General features: G+C 47.0%; 1 protein-coding gene across 1 annotated transcript; it reads left to right on the forward strand.

Moving 5' to 3' along the window:
* Nucleotides 1–1,301: 1,301 nt before the first annotated feature.
* SRP72 (signal recognition particle 72) lies at nucleotides 1,302–16,550 on the forward strand. Its single transcript, XM_075751645.1, has 19 exons — nucleotides 1,302–1,459; nucleotides 2,614–2,734; nucleotides 4,547–4,670; nucleotides 5,460–5,603; nucleotides 6,347–6,458; nucleotides 7,663–7,694; nucleotides 8,298–8,422; nucleotides 8,515–8,572; nucleotides 8,766–8,897; nucleotides 9,315–9,443; nucleotides 9,960–10,032; nucleotides 10,603–10,667; nucleotides 11,647–11,742; nucleotides 12,230–12,333; nucleotides 12,942–13,019; nucleotides 14,397–14,534; nucleotides 14,797–14,834; nucleotides 15,152–15,311; nucleotides 16,295–16,550. Exons 1-19 carry the CDS (start codon nucleotides 1,342–1,344, stop codon nucleotides 16,467–16,469), a joined length of 2,022 nt encoding a protein of 673 aa, XP_075607760.1. The 5' UTR covers nucleotides 1,302–1,341; the 3' UTR covers nucleotides 16,470–16,550.
* Nucleotides 16,551–17,723: the final 1,173 nt, after the last annotated feature.

The raw sequence follows: 17,723 nt of genomic DNA on the forward strand, positions 1-17,723 counted from the left end.
TTTCAATGTAATGCTCCTCTTTGGATCGCTGGGCCATAGAGCTGTCCCTGTATGTATTGGCAGTGCATCTTTTGTACGTTAATTGCATTACGGCGTTACCTTCTTTTGCTTGCACACCGAGTACGTGCAGTATTGCTCTGATTTATGAGCTAGACACTTGAGAGGTATGATCCTTCCATGTAATATGCACTGAGATAGCGTTACTGTCCTTCTAGAGGGAAAAACTTTGAACAATAAAAATTTTAAATAGCAACCTGAGTTCTGTATGTTTAATCAAAAATACTCTAATAAAAGAGTATTTTGTTCAAAGTATTAATTTTTTTTCTTTCTTTAATGTGGTTGTCATTCCTGTTGGAGAGATGTCAGCAGATTACTCAGTAGTCCTTAAGAGCAAGGATTTATGCCATTTACCTCGGACTACCCCATAGAAATAGGCTCAGTTCCCAAGCGCTGTACGTGTTGCGCTGAGCTGGCTTTGCTGGTTGTATCTCAGTTGGTGTTTTAAGTCCAAACTCTGATACGTCACGTCAGGGAGGTTTAGGTAAAATGGCTTCACCAAAAGGGTTGTCAGTCACTGGAACAGGCTGGAAGCGGTTGAGTCACTGTCCCTGGAGGTATTTAAAAGACTTGTGGACGTGGCGCTTTGGGACGTGGGTTATTGGTGGGCTTTGCAAGCTCGAGGGTAACGGTTGGACTCGATGATCTTAAAGGTCTTTTCCAACCTCAATGATTCTGTTACACAAAGTGATGGCCACCTTCGCCCTCTGACATCGTTATAAATTTGCAGTTTTTATTAAAACCCCCCAGTCTTTGTAGTATTTGTAATCATTAATGATATTTCTGAAATTTGAAAACTGATGTCTGTCTTAGCAGGAGTCAGGGGAATCGGTGGAAAGTCCTTTGCGGGGGGGGGGGCCGACCTCCCCCTCCCCACACGCACTCTGCTCATAGCTGTTATTTTATTAATTTTGGGTTTAGTTTATTCGGGGGGGGGGGGAGTTGGTTAAAATACTAACTACGAGAGAAAAAAAAAAAAAAGTCTTCAGTTAAAACATGGGAAGAGAAGTGGAGCTGAGTAATGCGGCACTACCCCGAACGCTACGGCTGCTCACGACTTTTGCCAGGACATCATACTCAACTCGCTGCGTCGCCTGTTTTTTGAGCGTGACGAAGAACACGACAGCGCACCAGCGCGGCAGGTGACGGCGGTGCCCACCGACGGCCGCTCCCGGGGCCGTCCCGCCCGGGCCTCCGCGACGTGGCGGCGGGAGCGCGCGGCCCTTCCGCTTCCGGGACAGCCGCCGGTCCCGCCCCTGACGTGTTTCTCCTCCCGGTTCCAAGATGGCGGCGGCAGGCGGCGCGGGGGCCGCGGCGGCGGCGGCGGCGGCGCTGTGGAGTGAGGTGAACCGCTGCGGCCAGAACGGCGACTTCGCCCGCGCGCTCAAGTCCGTTAACAAGAGTGAGTGAGCGAGCGAGCGCCGTCCCCCGCCGCCGTGCCGGTGCTGGGCCCTGCCGCACCGCGGGGCCGCACGCCGCCAAGAGAAGGCTGCGTGTGGGCCGAGCGCGGCGTCCGCGTCTCGCCCCCGCCCCACCTCTCTCCCGGCCGGCGTCGTTCCCCGTGGTCTGTGTCCGGGCGGGCTTGGCCTTGCGCAGGGGCGCTGCGGCGGCGGCGGCGGGGTCACGGCTGTGGTGGGGAACGGGCGGTTTCCGTCTGTAGGCTTCGTGCCGGGCTGCGGGAGCAGGGCTGCGAGCAAAGGGCGGCCCGGGGCAGCCGCCTAGGCCCCGCTCCTGCACCGGGACCGTCAGTTGCTTCTGTTGCCTCAGACAGCCCTTGCTGCGGGCCAGGCCTTCGGAGGCACTCGTGGGTCTTCCTCCGGTTTTGGTCGTGAGAGGAAGGAGGGCTTTTCCGCCTGGGAACTGGAGGGGCGGTGGGGTGCATGTGCACCAGCTGACTTGGGAGCGATATCTTGCGTGGGAGCGAGGGTCCAGGCTGAGATGTGTCGTCTTGATACTTTGGCATTCGAGATGGGATTGCAACGTGAGGCACAGTATGGCTAAAAGTTCTCCCTTTGTAAGTAGGGGCTCATCTCCTGCCCCGGCAGATCTGAGAGTTGGGATAATGTAAAAAAATCAAATACCAAAACCTGTTTCTCTCTCCTAGTTCTCCCTCACTGTCTTCCACTGGCAGAAAGCGTTAGCATATAAAGTGATTACCTGTCTAGAGCCATACTGTTGTTCTATATCAGGTGTTTTTCTTTCTGTATACACTTTACGTGGCACTCAGGTTTTGGCACTGTGTTCTCTGCCTGGAAGTGAAATGCCAATTAAAGGTTTGTCCAGGTGCATACAGCTCCTTTGGCGCAGCTCTGTTCCAGGCATGTTAGCACAGCGGTCACTTTGGGTAAGTTCAGTATTTATACTGGATTCTTTTATGCTGACGGGATTTGTTTCATGATCTGAGCCAAAGCAAGCCATGCCAGGGCCCTTTTAAATTCACATGACTGCTCTCAGTGGTGGGTTTTTGCAACTGTAACAACATACGACTCTTACAAAGCCTTAGCGTGTGTCCGATAATGAGTTAGATCTTTGTGTTGAAACGACTTTCTCCTCTAGTACTGCAGATCAGCAAAGACGATGTGACAGCACTTCAGTGTAAAGTAGTGTGTCTTATCCAGAACGGGAACTTCAAGGAAGCTCTCAGCGTAATCAACACCAACACTAAAGTGTTAACCAGGTGAGTTGTGGCTTGCTGTACTCTACAAAATACGAAATGCCAAGTCCTTGATAAGCTGCTGCAGCTTCAGCAGAGGGGAACAATAGGCAACAAAATAAAGAGCAGGAGTTGCTCAGAGCCGTTGGGCTTGGGCTTGGGCTTCTGAGTGAAACACTGATTTATTCTGGATGTGAGAGATGGTCTGGATGAGTTTGAGGCAGACTTAACATCTTGCTGTTACTGTTGAAGAGATTATCCCTAATGTAGTTTTCAGCCACCTCCATGAGCTGATCCTGCTTGTTGATGTGGTTGAGCACCATAACTTGAACAAGGGAAGAGGACAGATTTCATGTGGAGTGAAGAGAGAAGGGAGAAGCCCTTGCCAGTGGCAGCGAGCTGTTGGCTTTGCTTGACTGTCTCATCGTACTGCTCCTTGGGGTCCTTTTCTTTGCCAGCCTGAAGGTACTGCTTCAGCTTTCGGGGTGATGCAAGCCCTTTGTGCATGTTCTCAAAATCAAGACCTTGGAGACAGCTTGTGTTAGAGAACAAGTCCCGCTTCCCATTTGTGTCATTAAGCAGACTGTAATTTTCTTCCTAGTAAAGATGCTCTCTGTGCAACAACTAGGGTGAAAATTGCTACCCAAGAACTGCCTGGCTCCAAAATTTTTGTATTTCAGATACTGCTCTTGTTAAGGAACTTCCCAGAAAAGTGTGTTGTGGTATTAGTGCAATGAAACATACTCTTGTTTATGTTCACATCTGAATAAAATTTAATTACCTTATTCATAAATCCTTTCTTTCCTGGGACAGAAGGGGTTTAATTTAAGTTTTTTACCTTTTTTTTTTTTTTTTTTTAGTGTATGGTGAGGAGGAGGAATAATTTCTCTAAATTCAGCTGGCTGCAGAGTTCTCCGTATAATTTCTTTAGCTTGGCTCTACTGTGTGTCTGTATTCTGCAGAGCAGGGAAAGTGGTTGTTCTTGATCTGTCTTGAAGTTGTCCTGTCCTGCCCTGAGGCTGACCCACTCCTTTGCTTTACTTCTTAATGCCATTTGTTTGCTTTCAGACTCCCTTAATACTCAGCTGGACCAAGATAATTTTAAATAGGCAAAGAAATAGCTGGTGACCAGTGGCACCAGTGATGAACTAAGGGAATCACTGATTAATTTTCCTTTGGCTTACTTAGGAGATTAGTGGAACATAGCATTCAAGGCTCTGCTTGTTTGATAGTGCTTCCCTGCTGGTGTGAGCTTGCTTTGAAGCCAATTTTATGTTAACATCAACAAACCCTTTTGCTGCAGTTCTGCTGTGCTGATATTTCAAAATAGGTTAATGTTACCATTGGCTTAGTATCAGACTATGAGAGGGACTGTGTTTTATACCATTTCCTTTCTCTGTGTGAGTTGATTGTCTTTGAAATTTTGCAGTAGCAATCTTTTGCTGTAATGATATGCTTTCTCCTTAAGAAGGAGTCACATAATGAAGTTTGGTATTGTTTTACTTTTAAGTGTGTGATTCATATAATCAGTAGGAGGTGGGGGGGATTTGAAATGCCATGTGTCTGGAAACACCAGAGAAAAGGAACGTCTTCTTTTAGGTGAAATTTTGATATTCCTTCTCTGTTGAACACAAAGTAGGTTTAAGATATTTTCAGTGCTAAACAGATACATAATTCAGTAATCTGGGATCATGTTCTCACCTCTGGTGTTTGGCTCTTTGGGAACGTAGCAATCTGTGACTAATTAGGGCTGCTTAAACAAGTGTGTTCAAGTGGGTGAATGCTGTTGAATGAAGACTACAGTGCGCGCTGTCAACCTTTGTCTTGTCCTTGCAGTGACATTATTGCCTTTGAGAAGGCCTACTGTGAATACAGGTTGAATCGTATTGAAAATGCTCTCAAGACTATTCAGAGTGCCAGTCATCAGACAGACAAACTGAAGGAACTTTACGGACAAGTGGTAATTACAAGCTTTTCTTCCTGGTGGGAGTTTCATATGCTGGATGCCTTGTCCCCCCTCTAACATGGGGCAAGTTTGGGCACCTTCTCTGTCTTGAAGGTAAGGACAGGTACAGTTCCCAACTGCTCCGGCTTCTGTGGAGCTTCAGTAACCTGTTGCTGGAGGCAGTTGTCATCTTACTGCTTTGGTTCAGGGGCAGTGCGTTTGTGACTCCATCTCCCTTTCTGGGTCTGGCCTGGTAACAGCCATCTGGCTAAGGGCATGGAGGGTGGAAGAGAGCCGACGAGGTGTATCTGCGGTGGAGCCATCTGCTTGCATTAGATACCTGTCCAGGAATGGTTTGTGGGACCTGACGTCTCAGGCGTTAGAAGTGAAGCAGAAAAGAAATTGCGTTTCTTCTCTGGTTTCTCCCAGGTTGATCAAAACAGTTTTGTGAAGAATTGTCTGTCTTCTCTCAGCCACATGAAAGACCATTCATTTAATCTCTCTCACAGAGAAGTGATCTAATCTGGAAAAAGGCTGTTTGAGGACCAAACTGTGTAAACTGCTGCTTTTAAAGAAGCTGGTTTAGGTGTAAGAACTGTGCCCTATCTGGTGTCATTGCTTGAGTCCTTGCAAATGTAATCTATAGAGTTTGCCCTTAAAGGTAGATGCAAATGTTAGTAATGTTCAGCTTAAAACATAAGATGCTCTGCTGCTGCCAGTCCTTGGGGAGGGAGGAAGGAGCCTGTAGTTACTAGCATATGCAGGGAAATGCTATTCTGAAGGCTAATCCCTTCCCCTTCTCAGTTGTACAGGTTGGAGCGTTACGATGACTGTTTGGCTGCATACCGGGATCTCATCCGCAACTCCCAGGATGAGTATGAGGAAGAGAGAAAAACCAACCTCTCTGCTGTTGTGGCAGCACAAAGCACATGGGAGAAGGTGATGCCAGTAAGTAAGTGTGTGTGTGTATGTGTGTAAGCGTGAGACCCAAGGAGTAAAGGATATAGAATCATAGATAGTTAGCAGGATAGAAATGTGTTCCTGTCTCTTAATGACTTCTGAGTGTATTGAAGATCATCTAGTGGTTTCCCCTGTGTGGAGGAATAAACGCTGTTATTGTTCATAAGCTATATTTCAACTTTGATCTCTAGAAAGACTCGTATTGGTAGGTGTCACAGCAGAGCAGGAAATACATCTTGCTGAGCCTGCATTAGCAGAACACCTGTGGTGACTAGCTCTTTCTTCCGTCTCGTTACCCTCTTGCCCAGGGTAAAGCTAACTGCCCGGATCACCCAGCCATATTTGGAAATATTTTTGTTAATGAGCAGTGCAGACTGTAATGTTCTCATTTTTTCAGAAATCTTTGTCCTTGGGGGCGTGCACAGCATGCTCAGCTTTCTGTTCAGCGCTGTGGTCCACTTTCTGGTTCTCTAGAGTAGCAGTTCTTACCTACTATCTGTCAGCAGCCTAAGTACTCCCCAAGTTCAGGCTGGAGTTTAGTCATTGCCTTGTCAATTGCCTCTTTGTTGTGTAGCATGAGGGAAGAAGTGTGCACTTTTAAAATGGCCCCTAAATTTATTTTGCAAGGAGTACTTTCAATGTACATGAAAACATAGTGTGTGTCCATCGCCTGTCAAATCTGTATGGATCGGTTGGTGTTTATGCAGTGTTACATTTGCTTTTTGTGCTAGGAGGATTTGGGCCTTCGAGAAGCTACTTACGAGCTGTGTTATAACAGTGCATGTGCATTGATTGGGCAAGGAAAGTTGAATGAAGCAATGAAAAAACTACAGAAAGCAGAAGGTAAAAACATGGTGAGGTGAGAGGGAAGCTTTATGTGATAGTAGTCACTTGTTCTCTATAGACACACTTAATCAGAGAAAAAGAGGTTTTGAAAATTTAAAAACTGACCAGCAGCAGGATTTATTGTAAGTTTGCAGATGGTTCCTGACAGAATTGGTGTTTTTGTAGAAGCATTCCTCTGCAGCTCTTTTCCAGAGCCATGTGGCATGTACCATCTCCTGGCTCAGCCCCCTGATTGGTGTTCAATGCCTTTGAGCAGTGTTTTGAAGTAGGAAGTAGTCACAAGTGTAATCTCTTCTCATAAGCATGAGATTTTTCTACTTTTTTTCTATTCTATTTTTCTATTCTATTTCTATTTTTCTATTCTAACTCCCGGTTTTGTTAGTATATGTATATATAAAAGGATATCCTATAAAAAATAAAAATACTTCATGGCCTGAATTAGTTATGAAATTAGTTTTAGCCAATAAATGAGCTTTTTTGCAAAGACAATTTTTTCTATGGGGTGGAAGAGGGATTTTGTGTGTGTGTTTAAAAAAAAAAAAAAAAGGCTGGAGGGGAGAATTAGGAAGAATTGGTATCTTTCTGATCTAATTGCTCTTGCAGATAAATAGGTCGGTTCTGTCCCAATTTTGATGATAGAATAGCAGCTGTCCCATACAACTGATTTATTAAGCATGTGTAATTTGAGTTTATGTGCTGTGATAGCAGTCATTTGGAGAGCAAAACAAGTGATGTTCTGGTGAGGTATATGAGAAAGTTAAGAAGTGACTGGTATGCGTACTGAAAACTGATGGAATTGCTGCCCCATAAAGGGTGTAATCTGAATATTGCAGGCTTGCAGCACTTAAAGTAGCTCCCAGGGTGGTGAGCAGTTGCATCCGAATGATCCCTATGGAAAAAATAAGGAGCTGGGTTTAAGGAAATTTGCATAGGAGAAAAAACGAGTGTGTGACTCTGCTCTCAGAAGGCAGCTCTGGGAGGGACAGTATCTCCTGTATATTTGGTATTTCTTCTGCATCATCTAGTCTTCTCCTTCATGTTCAGTCCCTTTCGTCATCACACTTGTAATCTGATGTGCCCTTGTAATGCTGCAGAAGTTTCAGGGATACATGAAAAAAAGTAATGTTCCCCCATGGTTCTAGGCTATTTTTTTTCCCTAAAGCCTTCTAAGTTCTGTCCTTTGATTTGTTTTTCCTTCTAGAGCTGTGCCGCCAGTCGCTGTCAGAAGACTCTGTAAGTTCTTGATGTTGTTCTGGAAAGTGTTTGCTTTGCAGCAGCATGAACAAGGGTGGGGTCACAAAGCATACTGTAGACAGCCAGTGGATAGCCAAAACTGCTGTGCAGTATTACCCAGCAAGACTTGCCACTGCTGCTGGTACCAGCTTCTGAGGCTGGGGGAGCAATCGTGGTTGTTGCAGAAGCATAGCTAACACTGTAGACCGTTTGCTGCTGTGCTCCTTGCACAGTTGGTGCAGGCAGGATGGGTGCAGGTTGTCTGAAACCTCCCTGTGAGGAGGCTATGGAGGAACACACTGAGTAGGTGGTGGGAAACACAGGAAATTTGTAATCACTGTCATTGGTTCAAGCAGAGGGGCAGATTCAGCGCACAAGTTAAGGGTATCTTCATATTACTGCTGGAGCAGGTGAAGCTTTCTGTTCTGCTGGTTTGACCCAGATATGCTTGTATTTGTGCTGTGGCTACAACCTTCACCTGTAGTGGCTGGGGTACTTTGTTGCTAATACTGCCCAAGAGATCTCATGGACATTTGCCAGCAGAATGCTGAAGCCAGAGGAAGAGAGGTGAGATGGCAACTGTTTTTCTTGATTTTCCTTCAGGATGTGACAGAAGAAGACATTGAGGCTGAACTGGCCATTATTCATGGTCAGATGGCTTATATCATGCAACTGCAGGGTCGTACAGAGGATGCTCTACAGCTCTACAATCAAATCATCAAGTTGAAGTAAGGACTTTTCTAAAACAAATGTTCAGTCTTCCATCTGTAGAGACACCATTGTTTAATAACAATGTGCTTTCTGCTTTTCTTATCTGCAGGCCAACAGATGTAGGACTGCTTGCTGTCATTGCAAATAACATCATCACAATTAACAAGGTATAGAATTATCTTGCTGCTCTCAATGCAGCCCTTCCTGGTGATTACTCAGCCTCCTTCTCTGCTGCTGTGGAGAGAAGGGGGATAATCAGGAAAGACTTTTTTCCTAAACAGTAGTTAAATTGCAGACCCAGAGACCTTTTCCTCTTCAAGGAATGTAGTGAAATCTTCTCATGATGTGTGATTTCTCCAGGACCAAAATGTCTTTGACTCAAAGAAAAAGGTGAAGCTGACCAATGCAGAAGGTGTTGAGCATAAACTCTCCAAGAAACAGCTCCAGGCGATTGAATTTAACAAAGCTTTGCTGGCAATGTACACTAACCAGGTAGGGGGAACTGCAGTAAGTAGCTAGTGATTTAGCACTCTCCACAGGAGTTTGAGTAGGCAAAAACGGATATGCAGCTGTTCTGTGTCGGAAGGATAAGACCACTTGGTCTAGGCACATAAGTGAGGAGAAAAAAAATACCATCCCTAAAAGAACAGCCAGCGAGTTGTGTAGTGACTCGAGTGTTGCTGTAGAGAGGAAGGGGGGGACTGTGTGGAGATCACTAGGAGACAGAAGGGGTTCTTAAATGCATCTGAAGTGCTACTAAGAGGACTTGTTTATGGTTCTGTATATGTTCTTCCCCCATTTCAGGGAAGCCATCACTAGCATCTCTTCTTAGCTACAACTGGTATGTTAGCCCTGCATTAGACGCTTGCAGAGGCTGAGAAAAGTGTATTCTCTCTTCCCACTCCTCAGGCAGATCAGTGCCGCAAGCTGTCGGCAAGCCTGCAGTCGCAGAGCCCTGAGCATCTGCTCCCGGTGCTTATCCAGGCAGCCCAACTGTGTCGCGAGAAGCAGCACGCAAAGGCCATAGGGCTTCTGCAGGTAGGTCAAGAGGAAGTACTCCTTTGGCCAAGCTCCATTTAAACTTGTGCTTTGTGTTCTCCTGTGCTGTTTGCCTTAGCTTGTTTTGTCTGGTTTAAATTTCCGGGGGTATCTGACTGTGCTTATTTTGGTTTGGTTTATTGCTGCTGGAAAAGCATTTACACACAACTGAACAATGCCACTTTTAAAGGGAAATAGTTCCCTTGCACCTCTGATTTTTATGCTTAGGAAGCTGTAGTAGACTACTTCTGGGGTAAGCAGTGGGCTCTGCTTGCAAGCAGTTTGCAACAGCCTTCTTTTGGGAGGGAGTGAGTGGCCTGGGACAGATATCTGAGAGAATGATGGGCCAGTGTCAGAGTTTGGGGTCCTCCTCTACTACGTGCTGAAGCCTGCCTGTGCTGGGAAGTTTCCGTTGGCTCTTGCCAGCTTGCTGTGACTGAGCATGAGATATGATTCACCAGAGCAGCAGCCTGGTGCCCACGCACGTGTTGAATTGTTCTTTCCTCTGACTCTCAGGACTTTGCAGACCAGCACCCTGCCAATGCAGCTGAGATCAAGCTGACGATGGCCCAACTAAAAATTGCTCAAGGTATCCAGTGTCCTCCTTTGTTGAGAAGTGTCTGCATGTGATAATGGCACAAGGGGTGAGAAAAACAGGCTTTTGGGCGATCTTTGCTGCAGTCACTGTTGCGACAGGGCTGCAGAGCAGAGATGCTTTCAGTCGGGTATTCTATGTATGGCTATGGCAGGATAGAGCTCATAGCTTAATGTCTGTGGAAATCCAGGCTCCACAGATCCCTGGCAGAGATGCCCACAGTCTTTGTGAATAATAGGGCTGAATCTGTTCTGGGGCAGGAGGGTCTTGAGAGCAGGGTGAGGCTCCCTGATGGTACCATTCCTGTATACAGTCGGGCAGCACAGGGTCGCTCCTAGAAGAGAAGATGCTGCTTGCAAAAGCCTGCTCCTCAACCCTTGCAGGATGCGACAAGGGCAGAAGGGCCCTTTGTCTGGAGGCCTGTCCTTTATTCCTGGAAAGGGGGGAGATATTCTGAGAAGGGGATTGTTATGTCCCTGTTGTTTACCTTTGACTGGAAGTTCACAGGCAGGGTGAGGTACTACTGTGCCACTCAGAGCATGTTCCTCCCTGTCTCTCTTATAGGCAGTGTCACCAAAGCCTGCATGATCCTGAGGAGCATAGAAGAACTGCAGCACAAGCCTGGTATGGTAAGCAAAACTCAGTCTGAACTGTGTGAGGTTTTTCCCTTGTAGCACAGCTTTGTACTGCCCACTCCCTGTTGCCTCTTCCCTGTGGTTTTCACTTGACCTGAGTGTTTGCAGGGAATTTGAGCCCATCTTCCTTGTCTTGGACAAAGGTGGGATTATAACTTGCATCAGGTGGCCTGAACTTAGCCACAGAAGTGCTCTGCCTGTCAGCAGAGAAGCTCTCTACCTATGTTCCCACTCTTGTAATCCCTCAGACCCATGTGTTGTCTGGATTTACTTCCATAACATGACTGGAGCAGCTGCTTCCCTGGTATGTACTGTTGGAAAGTTTTTTTGAAGCAGCTTTAGGACAACAGGTGTTGGTGAGAAAATGCCATATGTTCCATCCCCACAGCATCACCCTAATCTGCACTCATGTCCACATCTGGTATTTGGAAAAGCTAGATGACTTTGAAAATGCTCAGGTGTACAGCAGTGACTCACAGTTGTAGGTCTGTTCCGATTGCAAATGCGAACGATCCAAGTAATTTATGAGGGCAGTCAGCAATCCTTGCCCTGGGTCACCTCTAGTTGTGACTGGGGTGTAGACAAGCAGATGGTGTCTGTATCATCTCTTCAGTGCTGCCTTTTTTTTTTTTTAATGGCTCTTGGGATAGAGAATAGGGGAAGAAAAAGGGGTTTATAATAAACTGTCCAGTGGCAGGCAAAGAAGGTGCCAAGACAAGAAGGTTCTTTCTGTGAATGCAATCTTAAGCTTGTACCGTCAGAGAAAGATTGGTAGGGACGCCTCTTTGGGAGGGACCCGGGTAGGAAGGTCTCACCTGGGTATCCTGCCCGTTACCACAGCTGATTTTTAGGGACAGAGCAGGAAGCTCACATTGAGTCTGCTTTTAGGAAATCCCGTCATGTAACTGCTGACCCTCTGGCTCTACACAGCTTTTGTGAGGATCTGCTATAAGCTGCTCTTGAACGTTTGCAGGTGTCTGCGTTGGTGACAATGTACAGTCATGAAGAGGACATTGACAGCGCTATCGAGGTCTTCGCACAGGCTATCCACTGGTATCAGCAATTCCAGGCAAGTCAGACCAGAGGAGCTAATGCTCAAGGCTTTGTCCCAGTCTTTTCTAGCTAGTCCCAGTCTTTTCTAGCTAGTCCAACTCAGCTTTTCCTGTTGATGCTCAGCCCCAGCAGCTCATCCGGTTGGGGTTTTGGAGATCTGTGAGATGTTTTGTGAGCGTTCGCTTTATCACTGTTTCATTATTTTAGATGTGTTGCAAACAGAGAGGAGCAGCAGCTCCTGTCAGATTAGGAGAATGGGGGCGATGGATGCCCAAATGTAGCAATCAGGCCTTCTCCCTGATTAGAAAACATTGTGGAGCAGTGAGCTGCCTTGTCCCACGCAGTTCTCCCTCACGTCCTAGGGTGCAAAGGTGGTCTACTTCCTGCATGACAGGGTGCTAAATCAGTTGTCCTTGGCCAGGTTTCCGGGGCATTGAAGCCAGCTAGAGCTGGGCTCCATGCTGCGATAATGAGGAACTAATTATGGCTGCTGTGTCTTTCAGCCAAAGTCTCCTGTCCATTTGTCGCTAATAAGGGAAGCTGCCAACTTCAAACTAAAGCACGGCAGGAAGAAGGAAGCAATCAGCGACTTGGAGGAGCTCTGGAAGTGAGTTGGGTGGTTGCTGAACAGGTCGTCTCCACCCAGAGGCCTCTTCAAGGTGTCTGGTGCCAGGCAGTGTCTGTCAGTGTGGGTTGACTGGTAGCCATCCTTTAGAGTTGCTTTTGCACAGGGACTCCAATGCAAAGCCATATTTTGGAAGGAGAGGGGATCATTCGTTTGATCTATAGCTGAGGTTTACTTGAAAACGTGGTTAACTTGTCCCAGAGGCCTCTTGTGTGCAGTGAAAGTTGCTTTGGGGACTGGGATGTGTCATTTTTTCTAGTGCTGCATAAACCATAGATGTCTAGGTTTTAGTTTTTATTATGCCCTTGATGGGATTTTGGGGGGGGACTGTTAACTTGCTTTTGCTTCTGGGACCTGAGGGATTTTCATCTTTCACTGCCTGCTTCGTAATACTGTGGAGATGTCAGCACCTCCCTTTGCCCACGCCAGCGATGTTCGGTGATGTGCCCTGGAGGAGATTGTAGACCGACGTGCCTGTCCCCACAGATAGCAGCTGTGCTGCAGCAGCAAGCACTGCATGGCGGTACCAGTCTTTGGGATGAGTGTGTATCTTGGTAACTTAGTCCTTTTCTTTTTTTTTCCCCATCAAGGCAAAACCCAAAAGATGTGCATACTCTGGCACAGCTCATCTCTGCCTACTCCCTGGTGGACCCTGAAAAAGCGAAAGTGTATCCTTTTGATGGTGGTATCAGACCAAAGAAAGAGGCCTTTGGGTATTGCTTCCTTGGATTTCATCTGTGTGAGGAATTCGGACCCTCTCTCACCTGAAGAAAGGCAAGGAACATCTCCAGAACAGCTACGTATCTAGGTCGAGTTGTCTGGAGCTACATTATTTCCCTAATTGGTTTGCTTACTGCGAATTGTCTTTGGCCTCCTTCTCTCTGTGAATTGATACTTAAGACTAGGTGGAACCAAATATAGGAGACCCTCTGTCTTTTCTGTTGGAATCTTAAACCTGTGGTAGTGATGCAGGACTGTGTGTTAAAGAAGTAGCTGCTGTCTGAGCGTTCACACACCGTTCATGGTGTCGTGCACACACACGCTTGTGTTTGGGTGCGCTTCCTCCTTCTTCAGGCTCAACCCTAGGTTTCCCATAGCAGAGTCTCAGAAATTATTAGAAAATAATTGATTTAATTGAAAGATGCAGCAGCAGGATCAGTCTGGGCTGGGTGCCTCCAAAGAGAAGGACCCAGAACAAAGAAATCCCGGGGCAATACACCTTTGGATCCCATACACCCACCCCTCACGCTGTCCACACATCCTTTAGTCCAATGGTGATTTTTGGTCTGGGGTCTTTGACATCTAATTGGATTCTTCTTCTGTGTCCAGGCAGGCTCTTAGCTTGTTGACGTGCAGTTTCTGCAGTTTTCCCTGAAGGTTGGAGCCTCCTTATCTTCTGGCTTACACTCCTTTTACACCTGCCCTTGCTGGTGGAACATGGAGAACTGAAGAGTCCCAGACTTGGGAAAAACACTACTGAGACATTAGTGTGATATCAAAATACTTTTCCGTGCTAAAAGACTAAACACAGCACTGTACTAGCTGTTAGGAAAACCACTAGGAAAATTACTGAGAAAAATACCTCTGTTGCGGCCTAAAGGCTTCAGCAGATCTAGCTACTTACGCAAAGTAAAGCTAAGCAAACAGCACAAATCATACTCTATTATATTCCTAAGTAATTTATTCTAATTAAAACCTACTTATTTACATTAAACAACTAATATCCCTCAACATGTGCCCAATAAAATATGGCTAAGCTCTCACTTACTCAAAATACCAGGTTCACATACTGCTTTTGCCACCCTGAGCAGCTTTCAGAGGAAGTTGTTGCTTCTGTCCCTGTATCAAAGAAGGAAAAATGAGGCAGACGGTGATTAGGCAGCTCATCCCAGCTTGTGCAGGAAGCTGGTGAGAGCTGGAACTAGCCCCTGCGTTGCTAGCAGGCTGAATTTGTTCAAGCTGAAGTTGCCTGTTGCTATCTGGACAAACCTGGGTGTTTATCTTTTTTGCTTGCTGGTTTGCATCCCTGAACTCTTCCCTTGCAGTCTTAGCAAACACTTGCCTTCCTCGGACACCATGTCACTGAAAGTAGATGTTGATGCGCTGGAGAACTCCCATGGAGCCACCTATGTTCGGAAGAAAGCTGGGAAGCTTACTGGAGACAACCAGCAGAAGGAACAAGGGTAAGGCAGGCTGCTGTAGCTCTCATGCAGTTGTTCTTTGGGGTGGCACAAGAACCACACCTGGTATGCTGGAGACATTGCTGTAGAAGGCAGGCTGGTGGAAAGGGAGCCTGTTTTTTAACTGCATGGAGCTTCAGGTAGCAGCAGACCAAGTTTTGAGAGAGGGGGGAGTGGTTCAGCTTCTTCCAGAGCTAGGTTTTAGTTGACTTGTCTGCTGTGTCCGTGCTGTGTTACAGCAGCTGTTTCCCTTCTTGCTTTTCAGACAAGGGGATGTGAAAAAGAAGAAGAAAAAAAAGAAGGGTAAGTTGCATTTCCTAGCTGTTGACATGTCACAGCTCCAGAGAGCTCGCCAGATTGTTTCTTCAAGTAGGCAGCCTTCAGCTCCCCAGGAGCTGGAGGCCTTTGCTGGGACTAGGTCCCTGTGAACCCAGATCTTCATGACAGCTTGTTTGGGTGGGACGTTTTTCCACAGAAGTGAGAGCAACACCCTGGTGGGATGATGTGGGTTGATGGGCTCTTTGCACTTCCTGGCTACTGACATCACACGCCTGTGCCTTGGTGATGCCTCTTGAGTGTGTTGACTCCAATCTCATTTCCTGGCACTGGATGTTCTGCAGGAAAGCTGCCTAAGAACTATGACCCCAAGGTGACTCCCGACCCTGAGCGGTGGCTTCCAATGCGAGAGCGTTCCTACTATCGTGGACGTAAGAAGGGCAAGAAGAAGGATCAGGTTGGCAAGGGGACTCAGGGTTCCACCACAGCTGGCTCCTCTGAACTGTAAGTACCCATTTTGCAGGGCTTGGTGTGGGGAATCACTCCTGTGCTGCTTTTCTGTGGCTCTGTCACCGTGCCAACCGTGGGTAGCACAGCTGAAACTGTACTTGAACCTTCTACCAGCTGCTCTTCCCAAAGATCCGTATAGGTCACTGGAAACCAAAATAACATGATAGGCATGCTTGAAGATGCCAAGGTGCAAATAAAATTACTATAGTCTTTTAATGTGCTTTTCTTAGCTTTGATGATAATTTGAATTTTGCATGCTTTCTCTCGAGCTATTTGCTTTCAAGTCTTTTGGCGGCTGGAGAACCATTAGCTGTGATTTGGGAAAACATTGTACTTCCTTCTAAGTTGACACTGATTATTTGAGGTGGAATCGGGGTTTACCATTGTGTATGAGGCCTGACAGCAAGATGGTGACTTACTAGTGTTTGAGAGAAGGAAGTACTTCTAAAATGGTAGCAACGCAGAGAATCGCCAGTGCTGTCTGATAGTTTCTCTTTACACAGCTGTCTCAAAACAGAAGCATGAAAAGCCTTTTGTGGCACTGTTGGCTTGAGCAGTGTTTGCAAGGAGAGCTGGCATAAAGATGCCTTTGTGGTGAAGGAGAGAGAAAGGATGTTGGGTTTGCACTGCCTAAGCATGGGGGGCTGAAAGGCCACTCACGTGTTGCATGAGCTGCCACCTGTCTATTCAAAAGTTAGCTTTGCTTTTGTTGTGGGAGATCGACACCATCTAGTGAATATGAGGTAGAAGGTGATTGCCTGCTCCTTGAGACGTGTTCCCATAATCCGTCAGCCTTCTATATATGCTGAACCTTATTTAAGATCTCCTTGCATGAGTGCCCTCCCATAGGTAATGCGACCTAATGCTATCTTATGTGGCAACTGCTATTTTTCACTGTCGGCTTCCTGCAGTACTGCCACATCTTGCAGGTGTTTGTGAACCCACGTGGTATCTCCTTTCTGTCATCTTCCCTGCAGGGATGCCAGTAGGACTGCCAGCAGCCCACCTACCTCCCCTCGGCCCGGCAGCGCTGCAGCTGTATCAGCCACCAGCAATGTCATCCCTCCCAGGCACCAAAAACCCGCTGGTGCCCCGGCCACCAAGAAGAAACAGCAGCAGAAGAAGAAGAAAGGGGCTAAAGGAGGGTGGTAAAAAGCAGGATGTGTAACCTCCCCCCTGAGTAGGTGATGCTGGTTGCAGAATAAAGGTCAAAAGCAAGTGCTGGTGAAAGACTCTTGGCATCTGGATGTCTGTCCTGCCTGTCAGTGCTCTGGGGGGAGATGGGCTGCTATAGGCACCATGATGTGTCTGCTCACCAAGTTGCCTTCATCACACTTGCCCTTGCTGTGACTTAGGGTGTTGGCATCAAACTCAAATGCAGCCCCTAAGAAGAAATCTGTCCATGTTGCCAAACATTTAAAAGATGTGGAATAATCAAGAACTACTTGAAATGTAGATTTTTTGCTCCTCCTGCATATGTTAGTTAAGGCCTTTAACAGATTTATCTCACAATGTCTCTGACTATGCGTGATGCAAACGCTGTCTTCTGTGTTTCATCCCAGTCAGTCACTGACCACCAAACAGCACAGGCACAAAGGGTCTTGGAAAACAACATGTGGGCTAGGTTATACAGGAGAAGACAAGCTGAAGGGGGAGAACAAGGCTGTTAGGAGAAAGCATGGCAAAGTGTGTGACAGCTGAGTCAGCATCCCCTTTTCTGCAAGCCAGCTGCCTTATCCTAGTGGGCTTGGCAAGACAGGAGAGCTAAAACAAAGAGACTGGTTGTGGTGGTGGGCTGCATTGCAGAGCCCTTGCACTTCTCAAGTGGAAGCTGGCAGTGAGATGGAAAATGTGGGGTGCTAGGAGTGCAGATACAGGTACCCCCCCAAGCATCTCTTGAAACTTCTGGTTTGCTCTGAATGTAGGAAAAACATTTTTCCATACAGGGATTTTCAAGGGGTAGAAATAGCCTCTCAGGGAGAATTGTCAGAAGTCAGCCCGAACAGGCCAAGGCTTTTGTCTCTGAAAGAATTTAAAGCACAGGCCTGAAGAGGTGGGGAGCAAGGCAAATGTTACAGTGGCTTAACCCCCCACCCCGAGTCCCCATGGAGTAAAAATCCACGAAGTAGAATCCAGTCTTTATTATCCTGGCTGTGCCATGGGAGCATCTAGGGTGGGGCTGGATGCCTGTTTGCCCTGAGTGAGAAGAACGAACAGCATGGAGAGAACAGCTTTGTGATGGCTGGCAGAGTCACTGTGGCTGAGTGAGTGTTGGATGGAAGGGGTTGTTCTAAATAACCTGGGTGCTGTGTGGTCTCTCGGCCAGCAGCTGGTGACTACGGGGGAGAGCGCGCTGTCCTGCAGCAATGCAATTTCTGGAGGGTGACCTGGAGAGACTGGAGGAGA

This window comes from Balearica regulorum, chromosome 4 (assembly GCF_011004875.1).
Source record: "Balearica regulorum gibbericeps isolate bBalReg1 chromosome 4, bBalReg1.pri, whole genome shotgun sequence".
Taxonomy (NCBI): domain Eukaryota; kingdom Metazoa; phylum Chordata; class Aves; order Gruiformes; family Gruidae; genus Balearica; species Balearica regulorum.